The sequence below is a fragment of the Pseudoliparis swirei genome, chromosome 20 (genome assembly GCF_029220125.1).
Source record: "Pseudoliparis swirei isolate HS2019 ecotype Mariana Trench chromosome 20, NWPU_hadal_v1, whole genome shotgun sequence".
NCBI lineage: Eukaryota > Metazoa > Chordata > Actinopteri > Perciformes > Liparidae > Pseudoliparis > Pseudoliparis swirei.
In genome coordinates this window covers 21,447,261-21,473,600 of record NC_079407.1, presented here as the reverse complement: position 1 = coordinate 21,473,600, position 26,340 = coordinate 21,447,261, and the positions used below count along the sequence as shown (strand labels likewise).

Sequence of the window (26,340 nt, the reverse complement as noted above, 5' to 3'; positions counted from 1 at the left end):
TTCACGTCTCGCTTGCAACAACACAGCCCCCGCCCCGCCTAACGACGCCTCACAGTGACGTCACTTGTCAACACGGAAGACTTGAGGATGGTCGGTGACGAGCAAGGATACATGTCTCATTTTAGTAGCCCTGCTCCTGAGGTTGCTCACAGTGCTCGCTGAACGAACCCCGTCGTAGACGTTGACCTGAATGCACTCCCTTTACACTCAATTTACATTACTTACTTTTTGCTTACGTTTTGGCAGGGTATTTCGAAAGAATTCACCGGAAGCAGTAGGATGTTATTATCTATGGTCATTATATTTACATTAACATTCTGTTAATCTTAAAACATGTTGGTAGGCAATGAACAATACGTCATTATTTTCTGATAATTTTGCCCACATTTTACATTCATTTAAAAAATTTCTTAAAGAAATTACCATCTGCTCAATAATGTTTTTAAAAAACAGATTCAAACAAAAATCTTCAAACTCTATCACATATCAAATCTGTAATAATGTTTTTGAAAACTTTTCAACATTATACTTGAATAAGTAAACCTCTTGCTTCATGCATATTTCATGCCTATTTTGGTAATGGAACAAAAGAAAAGATAGCACTTGTTAAATGCGAGCTTTTTCGCTCTGTTTCCAGTGTTGCTGCTAAACTAGCCAATCAATCTGGTATCAATTTATAAAATTAATATGTTCATTTTCCAAAATGTTTGAAGTAGAATACAGTAACTCCATTACAACTAAATGTTCAATATTTTACTTGAGCACAAGTATGGGTATGGTAAATAAGACATAGGGAAATACTCAAGTGCAGTACAATCCTTAGTTACAGTACAGTACATACACAGTACATATTCTTTTGGACTTTTTGAGCAAAATGTCTTAATGTTCACAAGTTTAAACTTCTGAAATGTGGATAATTGCTGAATTCTATGATCTGCTATGATGGCAAACTGAGTCTTTTAGTGTTCAAAAAACAACCACAGACCAAAACCGATTACCACAAATAAAAAAAATAAAGTAAAAAGTAACACAAAATTACCACAAAGAGATAAAGCCAACATTTTTTTTTCATCCTGTAACCGGTTAAAATCCTATTAATATTATAAACAAATCCCGGCTTTCATAATAATTGTCAATTAATTGTAACACCTACATTTGCTTGGTGACATACGTGTTTGAGCGTATGGGCCTGTTATTCCAGGCTTCTGGGGACATATGTCTGTTTACGCCGTCACATTGTGAGGACTCGCCTTCCTTTTGGGGACAACATGGACGTCCTCAATAATAAAGGATCACTTTTAGGGTGAAGACTTTGTTTAAGGTTAGGGTTCGGGTTGTTTTGTTCTTTTTCTTTCAAGTTTGAATAAATAAATAAATGTGTTTAAAGAATATACAATATATTGACAGTTTTGCATGCTGTAGTTCACATTTTAGTGCTGCGTCCAGCAGTAACAACATCCTTGTCACCGCTCCCTCTTCCGAGGCTTTGTGATGCTCTCTTCTTCTTCCCTCTCCTTCTCTGCTTTTCCTCTAATCCCTCCTCTGTCTCTCCACACTCCTGCTGCTCCTCTTCCTCAGCAGTGATGTTCACGGCCACCTCCCGATTGGTGAGGTCTTTTGGAATGGCCGCAGGGTCGTAACCTTCCTCACATATGGAGGAGGGGGAGGCAGCGGGGTCTGCGAGGTCTGTGGGTGTTGGCACGCTGTTGAAGGCGATGAAGCCGATAAGGATGACCACCAGCGAGACCAGGTAGAGCCCAGTGAACTGAGAGTATATGAAGAAAGGTGATGTTGATGTAAGTGGATATTCATACACTCCATCTCTATTACGGTGGGTTTATTCTCAATACATCACAAGGCATTTTTTTCTAGTTTTGTCTCCACAGGGGGGCGGACATTAACACATGCATGCACCTGCAGGATTTATGACATCGCCACCAGTTTGGAGCCAATCATGATACAGAATGCAATTTACGCAAATGGGTAACTAGCACATATACACTGACAATTTACTTTTCAATGAAGTAGGAGCAATGTTGTGTTAAAATATATATGAAGGTAAATCAAATTTTTTGTTTGAATGAACCATGACAGATGCAAATCATCATTCAAAGCATATTGTCTGGAAATAAAATGTAATCTGCAAATAAGGTGGAGCAGAGATACGGTACATCATTTCATATATAGTATATATATATATATATGTTGATATTCCTCACTTAAGCAAGTTCATTTAATAATGATTCACTGGCTGGTTCAGTGAGCAGCTCATTGAAAGGACTCTGCACTCACAATTTCCTAAACTATGCATATACAGGACTGTCTCAGAAAATTAGAATATTGTGATGAAGTTCTTTATTTTCTGTAATGCAATTAAAAAAACAAAAATGTCATGCATTCTGGATTAATTACAAATCAACTGAAATATTGCAAGCCTTTTATTCTTTTAATATTGCTGATTATGGCTTACAGCTTAAGAAAACTCAAATATCCTATCTCTAAATATTAGAATATCATGAAAAAGTATACTAGTAGGGTATTAAACAAATCACTTGAATTGTCTAATGAACTCGAAACACCTGCAAGGGTTTCCTGAGCCTTGACAAACACTCAGCTGTTATAAATCTTTTTTTTACTTGGTCTGAGGAAATATTAAAATTTTATGAGATAGGATTTTAGAGTTTTCTTAAGCTGTAAGCCATAATCAGCAATATTAAAAGAATAAAAGGCTTGCAATATTTCAGTTGATTTGTAATGAATCCAGAATGCATGACATTTTTGTTTTTTAATTGCATTACAGAAAATAAAGAACTTTATCACAATATTCTAATTTTCTGAGACAGTCCTGTACATGCGGCTGAGCGACATGCCATTGAGATTACGCTTTCACAAATATTTGTATTCATTAATGGTGCTGTATATCTAGAACATCCAGAGGGTTGTTAAGACCCGCCTGTCTGTGGCAAGCATAAGAGCTTTTGTTGGGGACTACGTTCAGCATTTGGTGCTCTACTGAGTATTCATGTCTGCGTGTGTGTCTGCTCACATTGTACTGGAAGAGAACGATCCCGCAGAAGAGGCTGAAGAGGTCGGCGGTGAGCAGGGAGAGGTTCACGGCGGTGGCGCTGCTCAGCTTCACCACGATGGGCATACAGCTGTACAGACTATACATGCACACTGCATAGGCAGAGAACAGGAGCCCTGAGAGGAGAGATGACAAACATGTTAGCCTTCGTTAGCACAATGCTGTGGTGTTTATACACTCTATCTCTGAAAAGCACAGACAGACTTTTGCACAGTGCGAACAAAAACCGAGCTGACTCCTGGATAAAAAGAAGAGTAGCATCCTAAAAAGCTTATCTGTTTCCAGCCTTTGTGCTAACCTTTGTACTTTGTGCTAACCTTTGTATAGCCTACCACAGATAACTGCACATGGATTACTTTCAGGAGGAAAATAATAACTTTTCTATTATTGGATAAACAGTATCAGCTGTGTTTCTGTGAGTCTTTCTGTGACTCCTTAGTCAGCCCCTGTAGGTTATGAACAGAGATCTATATGAGGTCAAAGATTAGCCAAGTTATTGCCCCTACATGCCCAACTTATTTCTTCACGATGTGGGAATTCCCTCATCAACCAGGCCCCTTTTATATCTTTATCCAAGCAATATCGAGCCATATTGAAATATAGTTTTGCATCTTAAAATGAATAAATTGAACCAAGGAAGGTGAAATATTTGCGCGGCCACATTATTCCGCTGTACTTGAATCTTTAATCTTTTCTCGACGCTGCTTTTTTTATGATACTCACCGACTTGCCAGCTCCACTGAATGTTAGCCACTTCATTACGTTCCAGGATCACCCTGAGTAAAGGAAAGACAACTTAATTAACCATAATGTCGAATGAGCCATAAGTCCCGGTCACACCAGCCCACACTTACATCTGTACCGTGCTGATGATGGTGCCAAACAGGCCGACCATGCCCAGGAACTCTACCCTGCTGAGGTTCTTCACGGTGTATTCCTGACACACGTTAGACACCGCGTACAGCGAGGCACCGAGCAGCACCAGACCGTCCCCAAGCAGGATGTTCGAGGCTGAGGAGACGAGAGGGGACACTTAACATTTATGTGGTCCAACATTTTCAGATCTACACAGATTTTCTTTATGCTGGTTTGTTTATCTGGGATTTTGTAATCACCAAAATAAGGTGAGGTTTTTTCTTCCTAAGGAGCAATGTGTAGGAGTTAGTGGCATTTAGTGGTGAGGTTGCACATTGCAACCAACTGAATACCCCTTACTTCGCACCTCAATGAAGAGGAAATTTATATGCAGAGCTTATTCTGAGCTAACAAAAACACAGCGGCTCTATATAGTTTTTTTAATGTACCTTCCATTTCTGCCATTACATTCTGTTAAATCCTCCACACTGTTCCTTTAAGTAGCTCCTGATCAGCTGCAATAGAGAAATTATTTTACTCTCTACAGTCATGTCATGTCAGAACCTGACGCCTACGTTACCCAAAATTCAAATTTATTACTGACATTTTTACCAGAGATTCAGGTGGGTTATTTTATTGGTGCCTAATGAAGTAGTGGCTAATATCTTCAGACCCACTGACTCAAGAGATATCAGTAGAGGACATTAATCAGACTTCACATGGTTTCCTCTGGCGTTACCAAAGGCTTTATACAACTTTCACCCTCTATACCCGGAAACAGATGCAAACATTCCCCTTAAAGTCTGTGAGGAGGAGTCCAAGTGAAGGATTTTTACTTTTAAATCCCACATTTTCTAGTTTAATAAATGCAGGCCTTGATCACAGAAGGGTTGGCATATGAGGGAAGTTCTTACTAGAGCCCTGGTCTCGTCCAGCCAGCAGGTCGGCCCCCACCATGGCCCCCACCCCGAGGAGACAGATGCAGACAGCGATGTAGTGGACCAGACTGTATCGTGTCTTCAGAACCCACCAGGACAGGATCATCAGGACTGGGACCACAAAGCTGTCCAGCAGCTGGAGACAGAATGCCATTTGAATATATACACAAACATTGATGAATACATAAAATGACTTGATATTGACACTAATCCGTTGAAAAAGGTGACACGGGTAAAAAAGTACATTTCAAATTGTCACTTAAAATGCATCTTTAAAAGTCTGGAGCACAAGCAGTGTCCTTGGCTGATTTCTATGTCAGCAGGTAGAGTAAAAGAGCAACAGATTGTGATTCTGGTGGCATAGAAGTCAGTGAAAAAGAAAAACAAGAAGATTTGGACCAATAAAAGGTAGAAGCCTGCTCCGATACACAGTAAACCACCACACAGGAATCTTCTCTCATTGAGTTATTCTCAATATACAAGTTTTACTGGTTATTTCAATTTAATATTTTCTAGTCTTTACTTAGTGTCTGAATTTAGAAACACAAGTTCTTCTAACTTATATATAAGTATATATACTATTTATATATATATATATATATTCAGAATTAGGACTATATACTGTATATTTATATATAAATATGTGTAGTCCAGATTCTGACTTTCTTAATTTCATCCTATAAATTCCAGTTTGTCTAAATAGTGCCACCGTTGTTTTGTAGACATATATATATATATATATATATATATATATAGTAATCTGACACTTATATACAGAAAAATCACAACAAAGGTGGCATTAAATAAACAAATGGTATTTAAAGGATCCAAATTATGAAAAGCAAAAAATATTTGCCAGTCAGACATGAAGTTGGTTGAAAGATTGAATTTAGTGAAAGTCAAAAATAATATTCTAAAATAGTTTTGGGAACTTTATTGTTGTGGACATTTGGTTCTCTTAGTACATCAGAGCCCTTTTTAAAGGTCGAAAAAAATCTGAAGTAAAAAATAAATAAATCTTTTTTCACAATAAACCTCCGACCATGAACACCACACAAACACAACCTCACCTGAACACTGGTGATGGTGGTGTATTGGTATGCTTTGACCACGGCGTAGTTGGCCTCCACGTCCACCAGCCCCAGCAGAAGATACTTCCACCATCGCCTTTTCAGGATCTGTAAAAGATTGCCATCCCCTATGTTTTAAAGGGAATCACCCCTGAACTTCAGTACTGTCATCTATTTGTTTCAGTAGCCTGAGAAGAGTTTCACACTGAATCTCTGCTGCATTTTGTCAATTGAATGTATGTCACTTTGAATAATATGCCAAATTCATAAATGTAAATGTGACTATTATTGCCGCTGGTGTATTGTTTGTTCGTAGTATTTTACTGAACAGAACATTTTACAGTAGTTTGACATGGTGGAGCTCAAGTATTTAATACAGTAAACTGTTGGATAGTTTTATTTCTGACATCATATTTTATAAACTGATCACGTTTTATATGCAAAACCTTAATTTGTAAAGTAACTAGTAAAAGTGAAAAGTTTAGTAAAATGTACAACATTTACCTCTAAATTGCAATGGTGGAAAGTAACTTACTACATTTAGTCAAGTACCTCAGTATGATTCTGTCATAACTGTTCTTTACTTATTTCCATTTTAATGCTATTTTCCAAATTGTATTTCACTACATTTATTTGACACTTATAGTTACTGTTTACAACAAAATATATATAATATGATAATATTATACCCAGTAGTATACAACGTGTCCAAATATGGAACCACACTGAAGAACTACAGTCAAATCGTACATGTATTTGTTAGTCATAAAAACTAAACAATATACATATTCTATGATATTATAAAACTGAAATAATGAATACTTGTGGTACTTTAAGTTTATTTAGCTGATTATACTTCTTTAACTAACATTTTGAAATAAGACATTTTCAGTGAAAAGGAGTATTTATAAACTGTGGTATTATTACATAAAGGTACTTTAGGAAAGGATCTGAGTGTTTCCTTCACCACTGCTGAATTGTAGTATTAAGTTGCATGAAATAGACTAAAGTGCCTCAAATGTGTACTATGCTACATTCCACCACATAGTTTATTCGTTTATAAACAGAACTTTTGCATATAACTTGAATTACGCAACAGTCAAGCAAAAACCTTTAGTAATGTCACGAATCATCAAAGTATTACTCCTGTGTTACAGGACCTTAAGTGTGGGGTTGTGGGGGTGGGGTTACCTGTTCTGCAGAGCAGCACAGGGGTGTAGGTGACACACAGCAGGGCGTAGTTAAAGAAGCTCTGCAGCATGGGTGTGTTCATATGGAAGCTTGTGGCCAGGTACTGGGAGGTGATGGCCGTCCCACAGATGAGCACAGCCAGACCCTGACCCATAGCCAACGTCTTGGCCAGCCGGCTGAGGGAGAAAGAGCAGCACGGCACATTCTTTATCTTTATCTTTTTCATTGTCGTCCCCTTGAACAAATCTTGAGAATGTAACAGCGGTGGAACGTAACTAAATACATTTATTAAGTCCAAATTCAAAGTACTTTACATGAGTATTTCCATTTCATGCAACAGTATACTCCGACTCCACTCCATCGCTAATGTACTTTTTTTTATTCCGCTACATTTATCTGACAAAGTTAGTTACTTTTCCTCCCCTTTCTTCCCCTGTTTCTCCTCATCTCTACGCGTTGATGTTGAGTGTTTGTGATGAATTGAGAAGTGTTCCTTAGTGTAAATAAACTCTTTAAAAAACCTCTTGGATCAGATGGAAAATTCATCGTCAGGAAGGAGAAAGAATTTGTTTTTATCTGTTTTAGAAATACGTGGTTTCCCACAGGACAGACATATGATGGTTTTATACAATATGATTTGTTGATGTAGATTAAACTGACCAACAGGGATATAAAGGAGTTAACACATGATATTAATCCAGAAACATCATACATAATAGTGAAAGGAAATATTTAAGTGCAGTACTTTTACTTTTTTCTGCTGTTAAATTGTATGTGGAGTTTTTTCAGCGTGGTTAGTACTTTTACGAAAGTAAATAATGTGATGACTTCTTGCACCACATTTTGACTTGCAACAGGGGGGCTTGCCTGCTCTGATCTAAGGGTAACAACGACATGCTTTCTCTTGTCCACTCACCAGGTGAATACTTCCTTGGGCTTTAATTTCCTGACCCTCACCATGAGCCTCACCATGAGTCCGGTGCTTCGGCTCTCGTCACTCACGTCCCCGGGTGCATCATCCTCTGACTGCTTGGTAGTCATGCTGCCACTCCGGTGATGGTGGAATCAATCCTCTGACTTTTTTCACGGTTACAAGCTTTCAACTCCTTGACTTTTCCTTGCATGATTAACTTACTCAGAGGGCAAAGATCGCTCTGTCACTTATCTCCACGTGTAATGCGTTAAAAACAGCCAGCAGCACTTAAAGATAAGCGACGATGATGAAAGACAGTCATCACTTTGCCTCTTCTTATTTTCACTGTCATCTGTTATCTGCTGATGAGATTACAATTTGTGTTGGAGGAAACATGCTTTCTCATTGGTTTTTTTATGGAAATGCCATAGTTGGATAACTGATTAACATTAACCAGAGTGAGGTTCCTCACTACAATGTACTGTTACTTTTCTTATGTAATTCCAGTTTATGCTACTCTGCGAAAATTCTGAGGGAAATATTGTATTTTGTACCAGCTGTTTACTTAAAAATATATAATAATCTAATAAAATACAATATAGTGTAATCCCCTCCCACGCAAACATTTACATACTTGTCACCCTCAGAGCGGCTACCAAATACTACATGGATGCTTTGGTATTAAATATAATATTTTTTATTTTTTTATTTTCTTCTACTCCACTACATTTTGCAGGCCAATATTTTACTGTTTTACTTGACCACATTTATTTGATAACTTTAGTTACTATATTTAGACATCATTAATTATTATTAACATATGTTGGGCTTAATAAAGTGCATATAATAATTCAAATTAGCCTTAGCTTTACCAGCCGCAACACTAAAGTGGTGAATGTACACATTGATGCATTTATAAACTTTCTTTAAAAAATGGTGCATTCTGCATTAGTAATTTTACTTTTGGTACTTTAAGTTATATTTTGATGCTCACACTTTTGTTATTTTTCCTTTAAATAAGATTTTAAATGCAGGATTTTTATTTGGGATTGATAAATAAAGAATGTAAGTACTTCTTCCAACACTGTTGATTTCTGTGTGCAAAACTCCCATGACCTCATCCTGAGCCAGCTGGAGTACCTGTCTCGCGAGATTCCGCGAGGTGATAAGTTGAAGAAACATGGCGTCGTCCAATTTGTTAAAGGTAAGAAGCACTTGAATATATCGTATTTCCTACATTTGTGTACCGATTTGAACTCTTCGTGTTCATACATTTGAACTATTAATGCATATTGTCACTATGGTGGTATATGTGTTTGCACTAATAGTGTAAATGTCTGAAATAAGTGCACAAGTGGTGCGGCTGAAGTCACAGTTGTCGCCGCTGTCGTTGTTGAAGTCCGGTGTTGTGTCGGGTTCTGTCCCCCAACGACTCGTGACCCTCGAACACGTTATAAACCGGACCTCGGTACCTCTTCCTCTGTCACAAAACACCAACCGGAGCCGTCACCCGGCATTTCGGCGACGACGAGCCCCAGCTCAACAAGAACCGTATCGAGCCCTAACCCCAACCACGGAGGGCATGGGGACTCGACGGGGACACACACGTCCACACGAGACTCCTCTTCTCAGAACCGATTCTTTTGGACTTGTTGTCGCTGACGTGCTCTAGCGCTTTTATTTTAGCTAGCTAACTAACCGAGCTCATTTCAACATGTCACAATACACCGTCTGTGTCCACAAGGCCCAGTTAGACATCACCTCCACCGGTTATTGGCAGCGCTTTCTTGGGAGGAGACGGTTCGGTTCTGGCCCTCATTGATAATCAACGCTTACGAGCTTGATATGCGAGCTAGAGAGGTACGTTGACGTCAACTAGCTCAGACAGGCGGCCACACTGAACGTAACCTGCACGGCTCGTGTTCAACAGCTTCAGGTATTCTCAGTATAGGAGTGTAATTAAGTAGATTAACTATACAGCTCCTTGTCCTGCACTTGAGTATTTCCTTTTGATGCTACTTTGCTTTCAGCTGAACGTTCCTGTCCATCCTACTGGACTCGAGGCTATAGCGTTACACCTCAGTGTTGTCGTTTTTACTCCACTACATTTACTTGGTAACTCAATCTACTTTGATTTACAATACATATCATAATCAACCATAAGATTGGGAAGTATTGATATAGGTTCAAATTAGACTATGGATCCCTTGGTACAGTTTATCAAATAATTAAAATTAAGTACTTTTAGCAGCTGCAACATTAAAGTACTGAACTCATTACTACATCATTATCAATGGACAGGACACCATTGGAGGTGGACAGAGACCACTGGGTCCAGCTGTGTAGTGTTGCTGCTTTTCTGTGATGTAATTCTGAATCGAGTATCTCCTTGATTCTCGACTGTTTGGACAAGTGAAGGTTTCTCCAGTAACTTGTTATGGGCATTTTTCATTATTTTCAGACATTTGATAATCTACATAATTAGGTGATTATTTTAATGTAAAGGAAAATATTCTCAGACTGTTAGCCACAATGCAAAAAACATATTTAAGAATTTACCATCAGGTTATTACTCTGAAGAAGGTTGTTGAGTCGAAATGTTAGCATAATGCCTATGAGTGTGCGACTATTTTCCTTTCCACTTGAGCTTTCCCCGTTGTCAGCACCTCTCCAACACTGGTGTGCCTTCACTTTCTCTCTCATCCTGAGGCAATTACTTCAGACATTTTAGACCCATTGGTCAAAAGGGAAAATAGCCGTTCGTTGCAAACCTGCAAGGAAATATGTATGAAGCTTGATCTGCAATAAAGCAGGCATTAAAACATGGCCTCTGGGATCTGGATATTTCAGTTAAAAAATGTAGGAAATGGCTTTAATGAAGGGAAGGAATAGGTTGATGTGTAGTAAATGAAATAACATTTAAAAGTTGTTTTACTGTAACATAACATGTTATTCTATGTTTGGATAATGGAAAGGAATAACATGTTGTTCTTCTTTCCTTTGTGTATCCCAGCTAGTCGTTCAATGCAAGGCTTCCACTTAAGCCGTTTACAAAATGGCCAGTTACTTACTTTAGACTCGTACATTCAATAATAAGAGTGTATAAAAAGCATTTAACACTTTCTACGTTGATTTAAAACAACGAAAAGCTATTCTATTGCAATAACAACTGAACATCTAGTCGGCCTTGATCCCAGCCCTTGTTGTGTCTTTGTGTATCTCTGCATTACTGCAGCTGTCTTCTCTGACTTGCTTCTCTCCCCAAACGCCACCTTCCTCACTGCTCCTTCCTCTCCCTCCTCCCATTCCACCCATCCCATATCTCTCCTCCAGAACAAGGGGTCCCTGCAGTTTGAGGACAAGTGGGACTCGATGCGACCCATCGTTCTCAAGCTGCTCAGACAGGAAGCCGTCACCAAGCAACAGTGGTTTGACTTGTTCTCGTAAGAGATGCTCTCTGCTCTGTCCCTTCCTGCCTTCTGTCTCGTTTAAGACGGTGTTCCCATTCAGGATCAGTGAAGCAGCTGCTTCTGCTGCCGCCTCTAATTCTGGAGACAGTTGCCTGACTCTGGACAACAGATACACAGCGTACTACTTTAGTGCTTTTCGACAGCACACACATGCAATACATAGGCTCAGTTTTTACCAACAGGTGTTATGGTTTACATAATGGTTTACACAATGTTATACATTTGTAGGTAAGTCTGTTGTTGGATTTTGTCACGCTCATAAACTGGTGTGGTCTTGTTTCCATAGCTTAAACTCTTAACCCTTGTGTTGCCTTAGGGTCATTTTGACCCGAATCAATATTACACCCTCCCCCCGCCTTAGGATTAATTTGACCCCATTCAATGTTTAATGTCGGTGTTCTTTCGGTAGTCAACAAACAAACATAAAGTGCCTCACACTTAAACTTGGAAAACAATATTAATTCTAATAATTTTCTGGAGGTTTTAATTGCTGGTGTCAAATTGAACCCAAAGGGTAAAATATGTTAGTAAATATAAAGGTAACAGGAGGATGAAACATTGAATCGGGTCAAAATGACCCAAAGGCGGGGGGAGGGTGTAATATTGATTCGGGTCAAAATGACCCTAAGGCAACACAAGGGTTAAGGAACAGTGTGTAGCATTTAGGGGGGGGATCTGTGAGCAGAAGTAAAACATCTAATATTCATAACTATGTTTTATTTAGTGTATAATCACTTAAAACTGTAATCTTATTTGTAATTAAGGTTCTGAGGACAGAGGGTGTTGTATGTTGTACAGGTGTAAAGCCCTCTTTAGGCCCATTTTGGAATTGGGGCTATATGAATAAAATTAACTTGACTTATCTGACTAACCTTAGATAACAAAGTGGGTAATGTGGAGGGTAAAAAGGTTCAAGAAGAGGACGTTGGTAATAGGGCTAGGGTTATTTTATATCTAGATATAGGATTTCATCCCAATATTTTTACATTGAAAGATTATAAATTCTCATATTGAATTATCAGCCCTAGTTTTGGCCTGAGAAATAAGATGAGAAGAGGAAAATGGCTACGGGATCACAGATTGTAATGCTCTCCTCTCATCTCTTCCAATCGCTCTGGAAAGACGGTTCACTTTTCAAGGGATATTTCTACAAGTCTTATCCCACTTTTGTTTGTGACGTGTTGAGTAAAAGTTCAGAAAAGTGACCCAGAGTTTGAAGTGCGTAATTTGACTTTGAATTTGTCTCTCGACTGTCCTCCAGAGATGTCCATGCTGTGTGTCTATGGGATGACAAAGGACCAGCCAAAATCCACCAAGCCCTCAAAGTGGACATCCTAGACTTCATTAAACAAGCACAGGCTGTAAGTAGTGTGTTAATAAGTGTACGTGGGTTGGTTTCATTTTCATTTTTTGTTTGCTTCTTTTTAGCATTAGTAAGTTCATTTCATATATGCGACCCTTTAATGTTAATCTCAAGGTAATTCAACATGTTTCTTTAATGACATGGCACCATGGTTACTTTTAACTTAAAGTGCAACCAGGAGAAAGGGGTTAAAAAACAAAACAAAAAAATAAAATACTACCACAGAAGTAAAACGACCACAACTCCCATTCTATATTTGTATCATTCATTAATTCCAACTTTTGAATAAATTAATATCAAGCAAGCTGCTTTACATACAGCATGTGAGCAAACAGGAAGTAGATAGTATAACAGGCATCGCTCTAGTCACGGTAAATAATGACAGTGATGTAAAAATGTATTGGCATGTTTACTGTGGAAGTACATTTTCTACATTTTAAGATTCAGAGCAATAAGTACAGGAGTCAAAGCATCATAAGTATTTATTGTCCGACCTGTTTCATCTTTAACTTTTGCTTGCATCTGTTGCCATGGCAGCGGGTGCTGAGCCACCAGGACGACACAGCGCTGCTGAAGGCCTACATAGTCGAGTGGAGGAAGTTCTTCACCCAGTGCGACATCCTGCCCAAACCCTTCTGTCAGTTGGAGATCACGCTCATGGGCAAACAAGGCAGCAACAAGAAAACAAACATGGAGGACAGCATCGTGCGCAAGGTGAGCAACAACAAGTGCGAAGAAGAAATGGGGAAGAAGCAATGGAGAGGAGATTTAAAAAAAAAGATAAATGAGCAGAGCTACAGCGGAGGGGATGATGCAGCAGGCGGTTCTTTTAAAAGCACTTCATGAATAAATTGGGCTAGACTATTCTTGGACGGCAGGAAATGGACCTACTTATTATTTAATATTTTCAGTGTACTTGTGCACATTTTATGACTGCCCTTCCCTTGTATTTTTTGCAGCTCATGTTGGACACGTGGAACGAGTCCATCTTTTCCAACATTAAAAATCGCCTACAGGACAGCGCCATGAAGCTAGTGCACGCAGAGAGGCAGGGGGAGGCCTTCGACTCCCAGCTCGTGATAGGAGTACGAGAGTCGTATGGTAGGACGGACAGCAACGGGGCCACTGTACATATTCTGGAGGGGGATGTCACACAAAGACTGAGAAACAACTGAATGATGCATTAACAGTCATTTGGATTCTCTGTGCCAATCTCTGTGCTTCTGTCCCTCCAGTCAACCTGTGCTCTAACCCAGAGGACAAGCTGCAGATCTACAGGGATAACTTTGAGAAAGCCTACCTTGACTCCACGGAGAGGTTTTACAGAACACAGGCACCATCCTATTTGCAACAGAACGGCGTCCAGAGCTACATGAAATATGTACGCTACAATTCTATTGAGTGTTTCAAGTGTTGGGATGAAGAATGGGGTCTCCTTAAAATGTGGAAGAGAATGCCACTGACAAATGCTCTGATGACGGGGGTGCTGATAATGTGCCGACACATTTATTTAAGATATAAATGACACCTCTCCCACCAAGCCAGCTGTTTTATGCAAGTTGTTGTCTTAACAGACAGATTGAGCCGTCTGTTTTGTCGACTGGTCAAATGTCCAGCTTGATACGTCAAGGAGAGATAGCCAAGATTAATTGTTAATGAAAAAACATTTAGGAATGCAAGCTCTGTACTCTTCAAAGCCCTCTATTGACCGATACATACTTTTGACTTCTTAGTACACAAACGTTGTGGTTAGTTTAATTGTGTTATTGTGTGACTGGTAAATCTGAACTCACCCTTTTTAAAACACCAAAGTCACACTAACAAACTTCAGTTCCCCGTCGGAAAGGCTGATTGACTGTCAGTGTACACTTAACTGTTTTTGACAATTCAATTATTCAATGTTTAATGTCTTGTTGTCGGTGGTTTTTTTGAATCAATTGTCAGGCTGTTTTTCACTGTGTCAAACATATAGAAAATATCAACTTTTTTATATATTAAAAGGTATTTAGGTAGTCAACAAACATAAACACATCACACTTAAACTTGGAAAAACAATATTAAAATTTTCTGGAGGTTTTTTTTTGCTGGGGTCAAAAAATTGACCCCAAGGGTAAAATATGTCAGTAAATATATAAAGGTAACAGGAGGGTTAAACATTGAATGGGGTCAAATTGACCCGAAGGCAACACAAGGGTTAAGATATACATTTATTTTAGCTGTTTAAAATAGGTTGCTTTGCACTTCATCAAAGTACCCTTTACCGCAACAATCCAAACTATCTCTTGAAGCTACATTTTGTGGCCGGTTGTTGGAAGGAAAGGTGTTACCTTGGATGTGTGTTTGAGATGGTCTTAATTGTATGTTTGTATTCCCTGGATTCTTAGTCTCTGTGTTTTGTGTTGGGTTTCTTTGCAGGCAGACGCGAAGCTGCGAGAAGAGGAGAAGAGAGCGCTGAGATATCTAGAAACACGTCGTGAATGTAACTCTGTTCAAGCAGTAAGTGTCTGCGACTGGATCGGAAGCATCAGTCCTATCAGTACTTTCATGTTTGTTCCAATTGTTTTTAGCCAACTATTTCCCTCATGTCATCCTGAATAATTGTTCTGTGTTTTCAGGAAATCTTTTCAAATGACATAGTAATTACATGTAGAACGGTACAATAGAGCCTCAGTCGTACTGTATCTTTGACTCTCATGTACGATCTGTTGGATGTCGGATGTAAATCTGTCGCTTCGCTACAGTTAAAAGCACCAAACTTATTCTGATAGAGGTTTCCATCCTTTCAGTAGCCTCATAAAATGTGTCTGTTGCCCGTTTATTGATGCCAAAGTTGCCCTTATCCTAAGTCCATGCATTCTGTGTGTTCTCCCAGCTGATGGAGTGTTGTGTGAATGCACTGGTGACCTCGTTCAAAGAGACCCTCCTCGTCGAAAGTCCGGGGATGATCAAAAGAAACGAGACGGACAGTAAGTATGGCTGTTTTTAATGTTGTTGTTTAAAGCCTAAACGCCACGAAAAAAGTAGCTTAAAGCAGAATAATTCGTAAAAGAAGAAAACATGCTGTGAATTTTGAAATGATTAAGTCTTATCTTTTTTTCAATACATTTTTCACTTTTGAACTAAGACAAAGTGTGTGTGTGTGTGTTTCTGTTAGTTATTAATAATTAGAATGTGGACATCAAGAATGAATCTTTGAACTACTCGGCTCAGCCTTAGTTTAGTCTCTCCTCTCCATTCAGTACCAGGGACAGGGTGTGTTAGTGATGGTTATATGTGGGGGATGCAGACATGAAACTATGACAGGGCAAATGTAATTGATAGTGTAGTGATTTAATGCCACTGCTAATAATAATAATAATAATAATGCATTAATGGCAAAATTAGCCAAATGTTGTCTTGACATTGGCAAAGGTATCCCCTATTTGCGATCAATATGGAAGACATGATGTTTTGTTTACTTCAGTGTGAACAGTCTGCAGGTAATGGCGAACCTAGTCCTTCATATTAGTATGCAGTTTATGCTCATGGAGAATGTAGTACGTTAGTGTGCATTTTCAATCACCACCACACACTGTAATGTCTGCTGGATGTCGTGGGATCATCGCTCACTATTGAAGCAGCAAGGTGGACATTAAAAATAGAAAGCTTCTCCCAGTGTCGGTTGGCCTCCTGCCATCGAGGCCAGTCGATCTGTACGACTTGCTTAGAGTCGTCGCTGATCACTCAGAGCTTATAATGCCTGCCACTAAAAGTTCTCTTATATCATTTTTATCATTATTAGTAGTAGTAGTATCGGATCCATATTACTTAATTATGATTTAACTTAAGGAAAAAAACCTTCACCTCAGCAGACTCTATGGAAGTCCAATGGGGACTTGATGATTTGCTGGGTCCACAACTGCAGGACGTTTAGGAATTCAGCTTGTATGTTTCATTGATGTATTGTAATCAAGTCCAATCAGAATACGCCTCGCACAAATGCCATAGAAGTTTCTAGTTTGCGTCCCATTGGATATCGGCAGTAGTGTTTCTTCTGCTGGCCCTGCATCCGAATTCCCACTCGGCCCAAAGACTTTAAAAATGTGGGTTTTTTTCCAGCTCGGGGACATAAACCATCTTTGGATAAAAGATTCATAATGGAGACAGTCATAATTGACCTTGCAAAATTGAAAGCAAGGTTGAGTGGTGGCGCCGTATCCAGTTCTTATTTTACATCCATGTCCTGTGTGTAACACGGATCTCTCCCTTCGCTCTCCTCCCTCTGGACAGAGCTGCACCTGATGTTTTCTCTGATGGACAAGGTTCCCAGCGGCATCGAGCCCATGCTGAAGGACCTGGAGGAACATATCGTCAATGCTGGACTAGCAGACATGGTGGCTGCTGCCGAGTCTATCACATCTGTACGTTAACAAACGCTTGCGTCAATAATTAGTCGTCTCATCGGTTTCAAGTTTCTTATCATATGCATAACAGTTACAGAGAAGCAGTCATTGGCTAAAGGATTCCTTAGATCTCAGGATCCTTCAAACAATTCTCAATAAACATAGATATAATAAAGAAAAGGATATAACGGTAAAGTGACAGTATACAGACATACAGACATATATACACTTCTGTTCAAATGTCTTTATTTTTCAAAGAAAAGCACTGTTTTTTCAATAAAGATAACATTAATCAAAAATACACACTATACATTGTTAATGTGGTAAATGACTATTCTAGGTGGAAACTTCTGGTTTCTAATGAAATATCTCCATAGGTGTATAGAGGGCCATTTCCATCAACGATCACTCCAGTGTTCTAATGGTACATTGTGTTTGCTAATCACCTTAGAAGACTAATGACTGATTAGAAAACCCTTGCGCAATTATGTTAGCACAGCTGAAAACAGTTATGCTGGTGATATAAGCTATACAACTGGCCTTCCTTTGAGCTTGAAGTTTGAAGAACAAAATTAATACTTAAAATATTAATCATTATTTCTAACCTTGTCAATGTCTTGACTATATTTTCAATTCATTTGAGAAATAAAAGTGAGTTTTCATGGAATACACGAAATTGTTTGGATGACCCCAAACTTTTGAACGGTAGTGTATATGATTAAACCCAAATGTTTCATTTATTTGTAAAGAGGTATTTTGTTTGATAAAAAAAAATATATATATATATATTAAATTGGATAAAATGTTAGAAAAGAAATGTCTTGAATTGTTAAAGGGGCAGATGTGATTAATTATCGCCACAATCACTCATAAAACTCATTATACATTTGACCAAACTAGTGGAGCCATCTTATCATGAACAAAATCACTGAAATTCCTGTTATCTCACAACAGAAAAACGCATGCTGTCCAGTAGATTTGTTCAGAGCAGGAAATTGTCATTATTGAGATCTGGGGCAGCAGTTTTGTTCAACAAATCCAGAAGTCAGAGCGAAGAACTTACAGTGTGTGATGAACCAGATGACTAAAAGACTTCAAATTAATATTGGAGGGCAGCTTTTACAACACGTGCAGAAGTTTTTCAACTAGGTGTGTGTTTGTCCAGGACTCTGAGAAGTACGTGGAGCAGTTGCTGACTTTGTTTAACCGCTTCAGTAAGCTGGTAAAGGAGGCCTTCCAGGACGACCCTCGCTTCCTCACAGCAAGAGATAAGGTATGTGTAGCGGCGTTCCGTCGGCGTGGTTTTTGTTAAGCCGCCAAAGAGCTGCAGATACACCGAGTTACGTTTCCTTTTGCGAAATACCACGACATCATATCCTTCCTTTCCTCTTGTCTTCATTTGATGTAAACAAAAATGTAAACTCCATAAAAAATTCAAAAAACTCCATCTTACGGTCTTACGGTAGAAAAACTGTGTTCTCTGGTGCCTAATGCAGCTCTTTACCATTCACCTGCTGCTGTCATGACATCATTAAGGCTCCGTCCTTGTGGCTCTAAAGGTGCGTTCACACCAAAAGCGAAACTATTTTTCGCGCCACCCAAAACGCGTGAGTTTACTCGCTCGACAGTTCACCGTGTTCTCACCATGAGCGTCGAGACGCTGCGCGAGGGGCGGGGCTTATCTCCGTGTTTCGTCTCCGTAAAGACCGTTATCATCTCCTTCATCCACCAGAATAACTAACCACTAGTTCTGCTTTATATTTGTTGTGGACATCTCACACACTAACCCCCTCGTGTTTGGGTTCATGACGTCACCCGTAGGCTCACTCAGCTCGGTCACTTTCCCCGATGAAGTTACTGTTACGTCTGAAAGACTTCCGCTTCCAGCGCTACGAGAGCAGAACTCAAGAGCTGATTGGCCCGAGTTGCGAGATGACCGCCTCAAAGATGAAATATTTCAACTAGGGGCGAAAATTGCGCCGCTGAAAACGCGCAGCTGTAAACGCGTCGCCCACATCGCGTCGCCCCAAACACCCCAAACGCGCCGCCTGGGAAAATATCGCGTCTATCGCAGCCACACGCGTTTGTACGTTGACTTTTCATGGGATTCAGTCGCGCGAAAAAATGGTTTCGCTTTTGGTGTGAACGCACCTTTACAGTATGTTTTAAGCAGTATGGTTATATCTGCTCTGTGCTCAAGGCATTTGAGATCATTCCAGCTCACAACATTTGTTTCAAAATGGTGTGTTTTCATAAAGAACTAAGCCTGCAGCATAACAGCTTGATCCCCATTTCACACCTATGGACTCCATACTTCTATATAACGTAAAGAAGCAGCCTCTACCTTTCCTCTCTCGAGTCCGAAGCTTGTGTGTTAAGTTTAAGGCACGTAATTCACTGACACAGCTCTGATTGCACTGTGATTTCCGTACGTTGCCACGAAGCGACGGCACGACAAAGTAGTTATTTTTTACGTACGATAGGTTGTTGCCGTGATATCACATCGAATGGGGAGGCTGCTGACCATGACGATTAGCGTCATGTTGTTTTCAGAGGGGCTCAAAACGAGCACTCTCGCACATCGGACAGCATTTGCGTAGAGTTGAGCTTTTGAGCGTTGAGTTACGGAGGCCAGTGCCGGGACGTTATTTCAATTCACAGGGAATCTTTAAGTTTGCGTGTGGGGGAAATTGCATTTAGAACAGGAAATTATTTTCTGTATTTTCTGCCCCCTTACAGACTGAATTAATAATTGAGCATAACCAACTCAATAATAGATGTGAGCAATGGTAAGTTGTGTCCGTTTTCTGTTGTCCTCCCCCTGCAGGCGTACAAGGCAGTTGTCAATGATGCCACAATCTTCAAACTGGAGCTGCCTTTGAAACAGAAAGGGTGAGTGGAAACACCAGTTTTGTCCTCGCAGATGTGGAATGTCTTTTCTCTCTAATTAAGAACTGGTCACAATAGCGTGGTGTATATGTAAACTTGCATGTGTGTGTGTGTGTTCATCCAGTGTGGGTATGAAGACTCAGCCTGAGTCAAAGTGTCCTGAGCTGCTGGCAAACTACTGTGACATGCTGCTGAGGAAGACTGCTCTGAGCAAGAAGCTCACCTCAGAGGAAATCGAGCTCAAACTGAAAGAAGTGGTGAGTCTTTGTCCTGTTGGCCCGGCTCGGCCTGAACGGGGTCTTCATCACTCAGTGCTAACTCTCTCTTAGCGGATCCACCTCGTCGTTCTTTCGCCTTAACCTTTTTCCTCTATTCTCACACTATTTTATCTTCTCTCCTCGCAGCTCTTGGTCTTGAAGTACGTCCAGAATAAAGACGTGTTCATGCGTTACCACAAAGCTCACCTGACTCGGCGCCTGATTCTGGACATTTCGGCCGACAGTGAGATTGAAGAGAACATGGTGGAGTGGCTGAGAGTGAGTTATACCTTCCATTAAGTTATTTATCAGAAACTCTAATTCTATACCAGAGACTCTGGACTAAAATTCTGCATATCTCAGTGGAATAAGTTAATATAACTTTTTTTCTATTTAACAAACTTCTCAAATGTATCAGTGATTAATGTTGTCTGACAACAAAGCTGTAGGATAACAGGGTTTTTAAATTTATTTTTTACAGTGTATTATAAAAAATATTACAGAGGAGAGGGGATAATATTCAAAGGAAGAAATATCGATATTCTCAGAGATTAAATTGGTAAATTTACGAAAAGAACATTTTGAATATGCTCTGAGATTATCAAAATATTCCATGACATTCATTTTTTCTAATTCTCAAATTTTTCTATAATTTTTTAAACAAGTTTGTCACTAAAAACTGTATTAGCTCATTGCATATATGTTTCTAGGTCGTTCTGTGTTCAGCTCTCATAACTTGTATGAACTGATATGTTGGTATGATATGTATGGTTTTGAATATACTTTAATACGAGTTGCACTTTCTGCCTTTTTACTTTTTACTCTGGCTTTTACCATCAATGCAAACCAAATGGTTCCGGCTACTGCTGCTTCACATAAAAACATTTTCACTGGTGACGGCCAGAGGGAGGTTCTATTGAAGATATGTATTTGTTTGGCAAGTTAGAAGAACCTTGGTCGTACAATACGTTAATAAGAAGGTCTGCGCAACAAAATACGGAAGTATATTTAGTAATTTTTTGGTTAGTGGAAAATCCTACAAGGAGGAAACAGCCACAGTGAGCTGGTAGATGACGAGCAGCAGGCACCACCAACACATCATAAACACGGCGGTTAACCTTGCTGTGCCTTGCCGGGGAAAACCAGTTGTGCCGTTCCCACTTGTATGGCCACGTTTGCTCACAGAACACCATCAAAGAAAAACAGCATAACATTAGCAATATTACAATGTGGAAATATCTGATCAATAAATTTGTAAATAAGATAAAAAATCTGAGCATGAATCTAGAATTGATAGTTAGTTTTAAAATAGAATCAGGTGTACATTGATGTGTCCTTTGTTGTTGTGAATTGTAGGAAGTGGGGATGCCTGCAGATTATGTAAACAAGTTAGCAAGGATGTTTCAGGACATCAAGGTCTCAGAGGACCTCAACCAGGTGTTCAAAGAGATGCACAAACACAACAGGCTGGCACTGCCAGGTAACCAACACACACACACCCCACAGACCATCATTTACGAATTGAATATCATGTTGTATTGATTGAGACCATAAACTCATGTTTACCGAGGGAATAAATCAAGAGAGAAGTAGTCATTTTCTCGACTTCTATACAACCAGACTTATTTTTGAAACACACAACAAACAGCGCTATCCATGTGTGAAGAACGCTGATGCATTATGAAAAATGTGGAATTACTATTCCTCATTTCATGTGTTATTTGGGATGTAATTAATTGTCATATTATCCCTTTATTGTAATGTGTCCCTTTCATTGATTTTTCTTTCATGCAGCAGATATAAGCCTATGACGTAGAACATAAACACCGCTGTATTACAACTGATACTGTTCAATCAAATGGATGCATTATGACACGTTTACATTTTAGACTTTTATTTATTTTTATATATACACATTGACAAATTGCATGGTTGGTTTGGTAAAGTTTGAGTTCCTAATAAAGACCAATATAATACTTCACCCGATTCTTTTTTCCCGACAGCGGACAGCGTGAACATTAAGATCCTGAACGCCGGAGCATGGTCGCGAAGCAGCGAGAAGGTTTTCGTCTCGCTGCCCACGGAGCTGGAGGACCTGATCCCCGAGGTGGAAGACTTCTACAAGAGGAATCACAGCGGACGCAAGCTCCACTGGCATCACCTCATGTCCAACGGCATCGTGAGTGAGCCGTAACAGTAGATCGTTCTGGGTTCCGGCCGCCATCAGGAGCCATAAACCAAAATCTCATGCAGTTAAAATAAAAAAATGTTCACTCCTTAAATCTGGAAATTACTGAAGAATAATGTTTCTTTTGTCCGTACAACTTCTGTTCTTCCTAAACTTTATATGCCTCATATTCTTCCTACATTGAAGTAATTAGGAAGATGAGTGGAGGCATGCATCATTTGAAAGTGTGCCGTGAGGGAAGGTTAACTTTGCTAGTAACTATGAAAACTACTATAGAGAGAGGGAATTACTGAGTGTTGAGAAATATTCAATGCTCACGTCAATGTCTTCTTCTTCCTTGCATTTGTTGGTACTTTGATGCATTTATCTGGATGTTACTGAAGGAAACCTTTGGTAGGACTGGATGCAGCATGCAATTTTTTTTTTATCCAATTGAATCGTGACCTTAAAATTGAGAATTGAATCGTGATCATGAATTGTGATTGATATCTTTACTAGAAATGCAAACCGAGAGTTTCCCCACACTCTGCTCTTCTCACCTTGTCTGCCTGCTCCTTTTGGGTGTCCCTTCCCTCTTCTCAGATCACCTTTAAAAACGAGGTGGGGCAGTACGACCTGGAGGTGACGACGTTCCAGCTAGCGGTGCTGTTTGCCTGGAACCAGAGGCCCAGAGAGAGGATCAGCTTTGAGAACCTCAAGCTGGCGACGGAGCTGCCCGACGCCGAGCTACGACGCACACTCTGGGTCAGACCAAGGAAACGTTTTTAAATGCTTCATTTCAAACTACCACTTAGAGTACATGTATGCTGGATTTAGATATGTACTTGGTTTGTGGTTTCTAGAGTACTATAAGGAAAGGTGACTGTACACTTGGTTGATAGAATCAGTCAGAAGGAAACGCACACAGACGCACATTTGTGTGATTCATGACGTATGATGGTGTTTCTACTCCTCTCTCCTCTGTGCAGTCTCTCGTGGCCTTCCCCAAGCTGAAGAGACAGGTGTTGTCCTATGAACACCCGGTCAGCTCGCCCAAAGACTTCACAGACAGCACGCTCTTCTACGTTAACCAGGAGTTCTCAATCATGTACGTTATGGTGCTTTTAGAAATGAGAAAATAACTCTCCCCCCCCCCCTAAAAAAAACGTATGAAGGGAATGTGGGCGTCCCCATTGATCCATGATTGAATTCAGCTCAGAAATGTATTTTAGTTTATCTCCAAAAAGCTTCATTATTTCCAAATTCCATTCTTTTATCAAGTGAAAATTAAATATAAAATGATATTCATTTAAATGTGTCTATTCTTATTACCAAATACATTAACCAGCAACTTCAGGTCTGCACCACACCACAACTATGCATGTTGTTTCCTGCATCACCAGAATTTTTTTAATTCTTGTATACATTTTCCTCAGCAAAAACTCCAAAGTCCAGAAGCGGGGAAAGATCAATCTGATTGGTCGTCTGCAGCTGACCACAGAGCGAATGAGGGAAGAGGAGAACGAAGGAATCGTTCAGCTGAGAATACTCAGAACTCAGGTGCAGAAAAAAAAAGATGCATCAAAACACTCATCCACAATTTCATATTCTTATCTTAACTTTCTCGTACTTTTTAATTGTACAGTGGGCTTGTTCGAGTGGGCCATGTCAGATTTAGCCAATACTTTTATCTTAAAAGGAAAAACTATTAACCGTAGCTGTGAGCTAGCTGCAGCCGTGAGTTTGATTTGTGAGCCGGTACAATGGAGACGGGACAGGAGGGATGAGCTTGTGTTCAGAGAACTCAGTGCACTTTGTAGAGCGTGAAAGGTCTAACATTATGCTTACTTTGGTTTTTTTATCAGGAGGCCATCATCCAAATTATGAAGATGAGGAAGAGGATCAGCAATGCCCAGCTGCAGACGGAGCTTGTGGAGATCTTGAAGAACATGTTCCTGCCTCAGAAGAAGATGATCAAGGAGCAGATCGAGTGGCTCATTGAACACAAGTACATAAAGAGGCAAGAGGCGGACATCAACACCTTCCTCTACATGGCCTAGGCAGAGAGGGAGGGCTTCCTCGCGCTGCTGTTTTACTTTTGGCCTGTTAACCGGCGCTTTAAAAACCCTGCGAGAAGAGAAGGAACAAAAGGATGCGTGACAAATATGGCGTGCGTTGAAAGACGAGGAGGAAGAGCCTTTTCAAACAAAGTTTGGATATTTATTTATGTTCGTGAGACACCGGTGTGTTACAGAGGAGGAGTTGGTATCGTCCGTCTGTCTGTCTGTCTCCACTGGCGGATCAGATCCGACGTGAGTGACGTGTCTGCTTTCAGCGACCGAGAGAAATGAAATACTTCCTGCCTTACTTTGTCAGCGATGGATTGCGGAGGAGGAGGTTCGGGAGGACGAGTGAAACGAGCTGATATCAATCCTTCGCTTTCACTTCATGCCACAGCTGCCGTCTTGGCGTCAGTCATTTTGCATACCTCCTATTCTATGTTTGTTTTATTTTTTAACTGGGAATGCGCAAGAAAAAGAAAAAAAAGAAGCCGCAAGTGAAAACTGACATTAAGGAGAGGAGCAGACACGGATGGAGAAAAAACTACCGAGGAGTATTTTTGCCAAATTGTGTGTGTGTGTGTGTGTGTGTGTGTTTGTGTATATATGTCTGAGTATGTGTGTGTGCATGTGTGCGTACACTTTCAACAGCATGCTGCTCTATGATTTTTGTTTGTTTGTTGGAGGATCTGTCACACTTTGTGGTTGTGTCTGAGAACGTTGGGAAATCATGACCAGCCCCCCTTTTTTTAAATGCTGATATTATTAATATTATTATTATTTTTTTGTTCTTTTGTTTGTTAACAGGTAAACAACTATTGTCCGGACGCCCCTCTTGTCTGTGTTGGGAAATGATCACACTGCAAACTATTTATTTGGTGTGTAAAGACCAGCGTTCTGAACAGCGTGAGATTAAACACCAGCCGAGTGCATCAAAGAGATGTCGAGAAGTGTGACGAGCTGCTCCCACGTAAAAAACAAAACACAAATACTTGCAACACTGAAGCTTCTCCTTGTGAATCCACTGAGTGTCATTATTTGCACAGTGTCAGTACTAGGAAAACTCTGTTAAACTAAAAACAACATGAAGCCATATTGTCCTCATCCCAACATTCAGCTGATGTGACACAGAAGTATGATGTACTAAATTCCATCTGCATGCTTTGACTTTATTAGGCGTTTCAGCTATTTGCTAAATTATAAATAATTCCCCCCCCCCCCCCCCGCTCTTCTATAAAACACTATGAATTTCCAAGATTAAAGATATTTTTTCGAGAAAATAAAAAAATAACTTGGAAAAACTGTGATCCACCACAAAGGCCGCTGCTTGCGGTGCGTTATGGCTGCAGGGGACGACCTCATCAAATAACACTTTGCATCCTGAAATGCCGTCGATCTTATCACAGAATCCCCTTGTTATCACATGCACACGTTTTTCTAGTCTTGCGACCACTCAAAGCGCTTTTAACACGACATGTGACCATTCACCCACTGATGACGGGGCTACCATGCAAGATGCCTTAGCTCTTCTTTGAAGCATCAGGATCTCCCAACACGTTGGACAGATCCATACTGTTGCACATCCTCAATATTTTCTCAGAACATCTGAGGTTTTTCTCGTGAATTTACGACTTTCATCTGGGGAATTCTGAGGTTTTACCTCGTGTTATTACTCGCCCTTTCCGAGACAGTCATTTTTT

At 39.9% G+C, this 26,340-nt stretch overlaps 2 protein-coding genes across 2 annotated transcripts; one reads left to right on the top strand and one right to left on the bottom strand.

The window, feature by feature from the left end:
• Positions 1 to 1,423: 1,423 nt before the first annotated feature.
• Positions 1,424 to 8,180, bottom strand: LOC130211303 (solute carrier family 35 member F2-like). Its single transcript, XM_056442043.1, has 8 exons — positions 8,056 to 8,180; positions 7,140 to 7,315; positions 5,949 to 6,076; positions 4,855 to 5,014; positions 3,940 to 4,096; positions 3,809 to 3,861; positions 3,047 to 3,201; positions 1,424 to 1,765 (listed from the first exon to the last, which is right to left on the bottom strand). Exons 1-8 carry the CDS (start codon positions 8,178 to 8,180, stop codon positions 1,424 to 1,426), a joined length of 1,296 nt encoding a protein of 431 aa, XP_056298018.1.
• A 1,052-nt stretch (positions 8,181 to 9,232) lies between these two features.
• LOC130210651 (cullin-5) lies at positions 9,233 to 25,581 on the top strand. Its single transcript, XM_056441120.1, has 19 exons — positions 9,233 to 9,256; positions 11,386 to 11,495; positions 12,784 to 12,883; positions 13,423 to 13,599; positions 13,845 to 13,986; positions 14,121 to 14,266; positions 15,301 to 15,381; positions 15,758 to 15,851; positions 17,155 to 17,285; positions 18,433 to 18,540; positions 20,095 to 20,159; positions 20,281 to 20,413; positions 20,561 to 20,692; positions 21,770 to 21,893; positions 22,417 to 22,592; positions 23,184 to 23,345; positions 23,570 to 23,688; positions 24,017 to 24,140; positions 24,446 to 25,581. Exons 1-19 carry the CDS (start codon positions 9,233 to 9,235, stop codon positions 24,638 to 24,640), a joined length of 2,343 nt encoding a protein of 780 aa, XP_056297095.1. The 3' UTR covers positions 24,641 to 25,581.
• Positions 25,582 to 26,340: the final 759 nt, after the last annotated feature.

Coding starts and splice junctions, on each gene's coding strand:
- LOC130211303 (XM_056442043.1), bottom strand. CDS start 8,180: ATGACTACCAAGCAGTCAGAGGATGATGCACCCGGGGACGTGAGTGAC. Junction 7,316..8,055: donor CCCAAGGAAGTATTCACCTG/GTGAGTGGACAA, acceptor TTTCTCCCTCAG/CCGGCTGGCCAAGACGTTGG. Junction 3,202..3,808: donor TCAGTGGAGCTGGCAAGTCG/GTGAGTATCATA, acceptor CTCTCCTCTCAG/GGCTCCTGTTCTCTGCCTAT.
- LOC130210651 (XM_056441120.1), top strand. CDS start 9,233: ATGGCGTCGTCCAATTTGTTAAAG. Junction 15,382..15,757: donor AATGTAACTCTGTTCAAGCA/GTAAGTGTCTGC, acceptor GTGTTCTCCCAG/CTGATGGAGTGTTGTGTGAA. Junction 22,593..23,183: donor ACCTCATGTCCAACGGCATC/GTGAGTGAGCCG, acceptor CCCTCTTCTCAG/ATCACCTTTAAAAACGAGGT.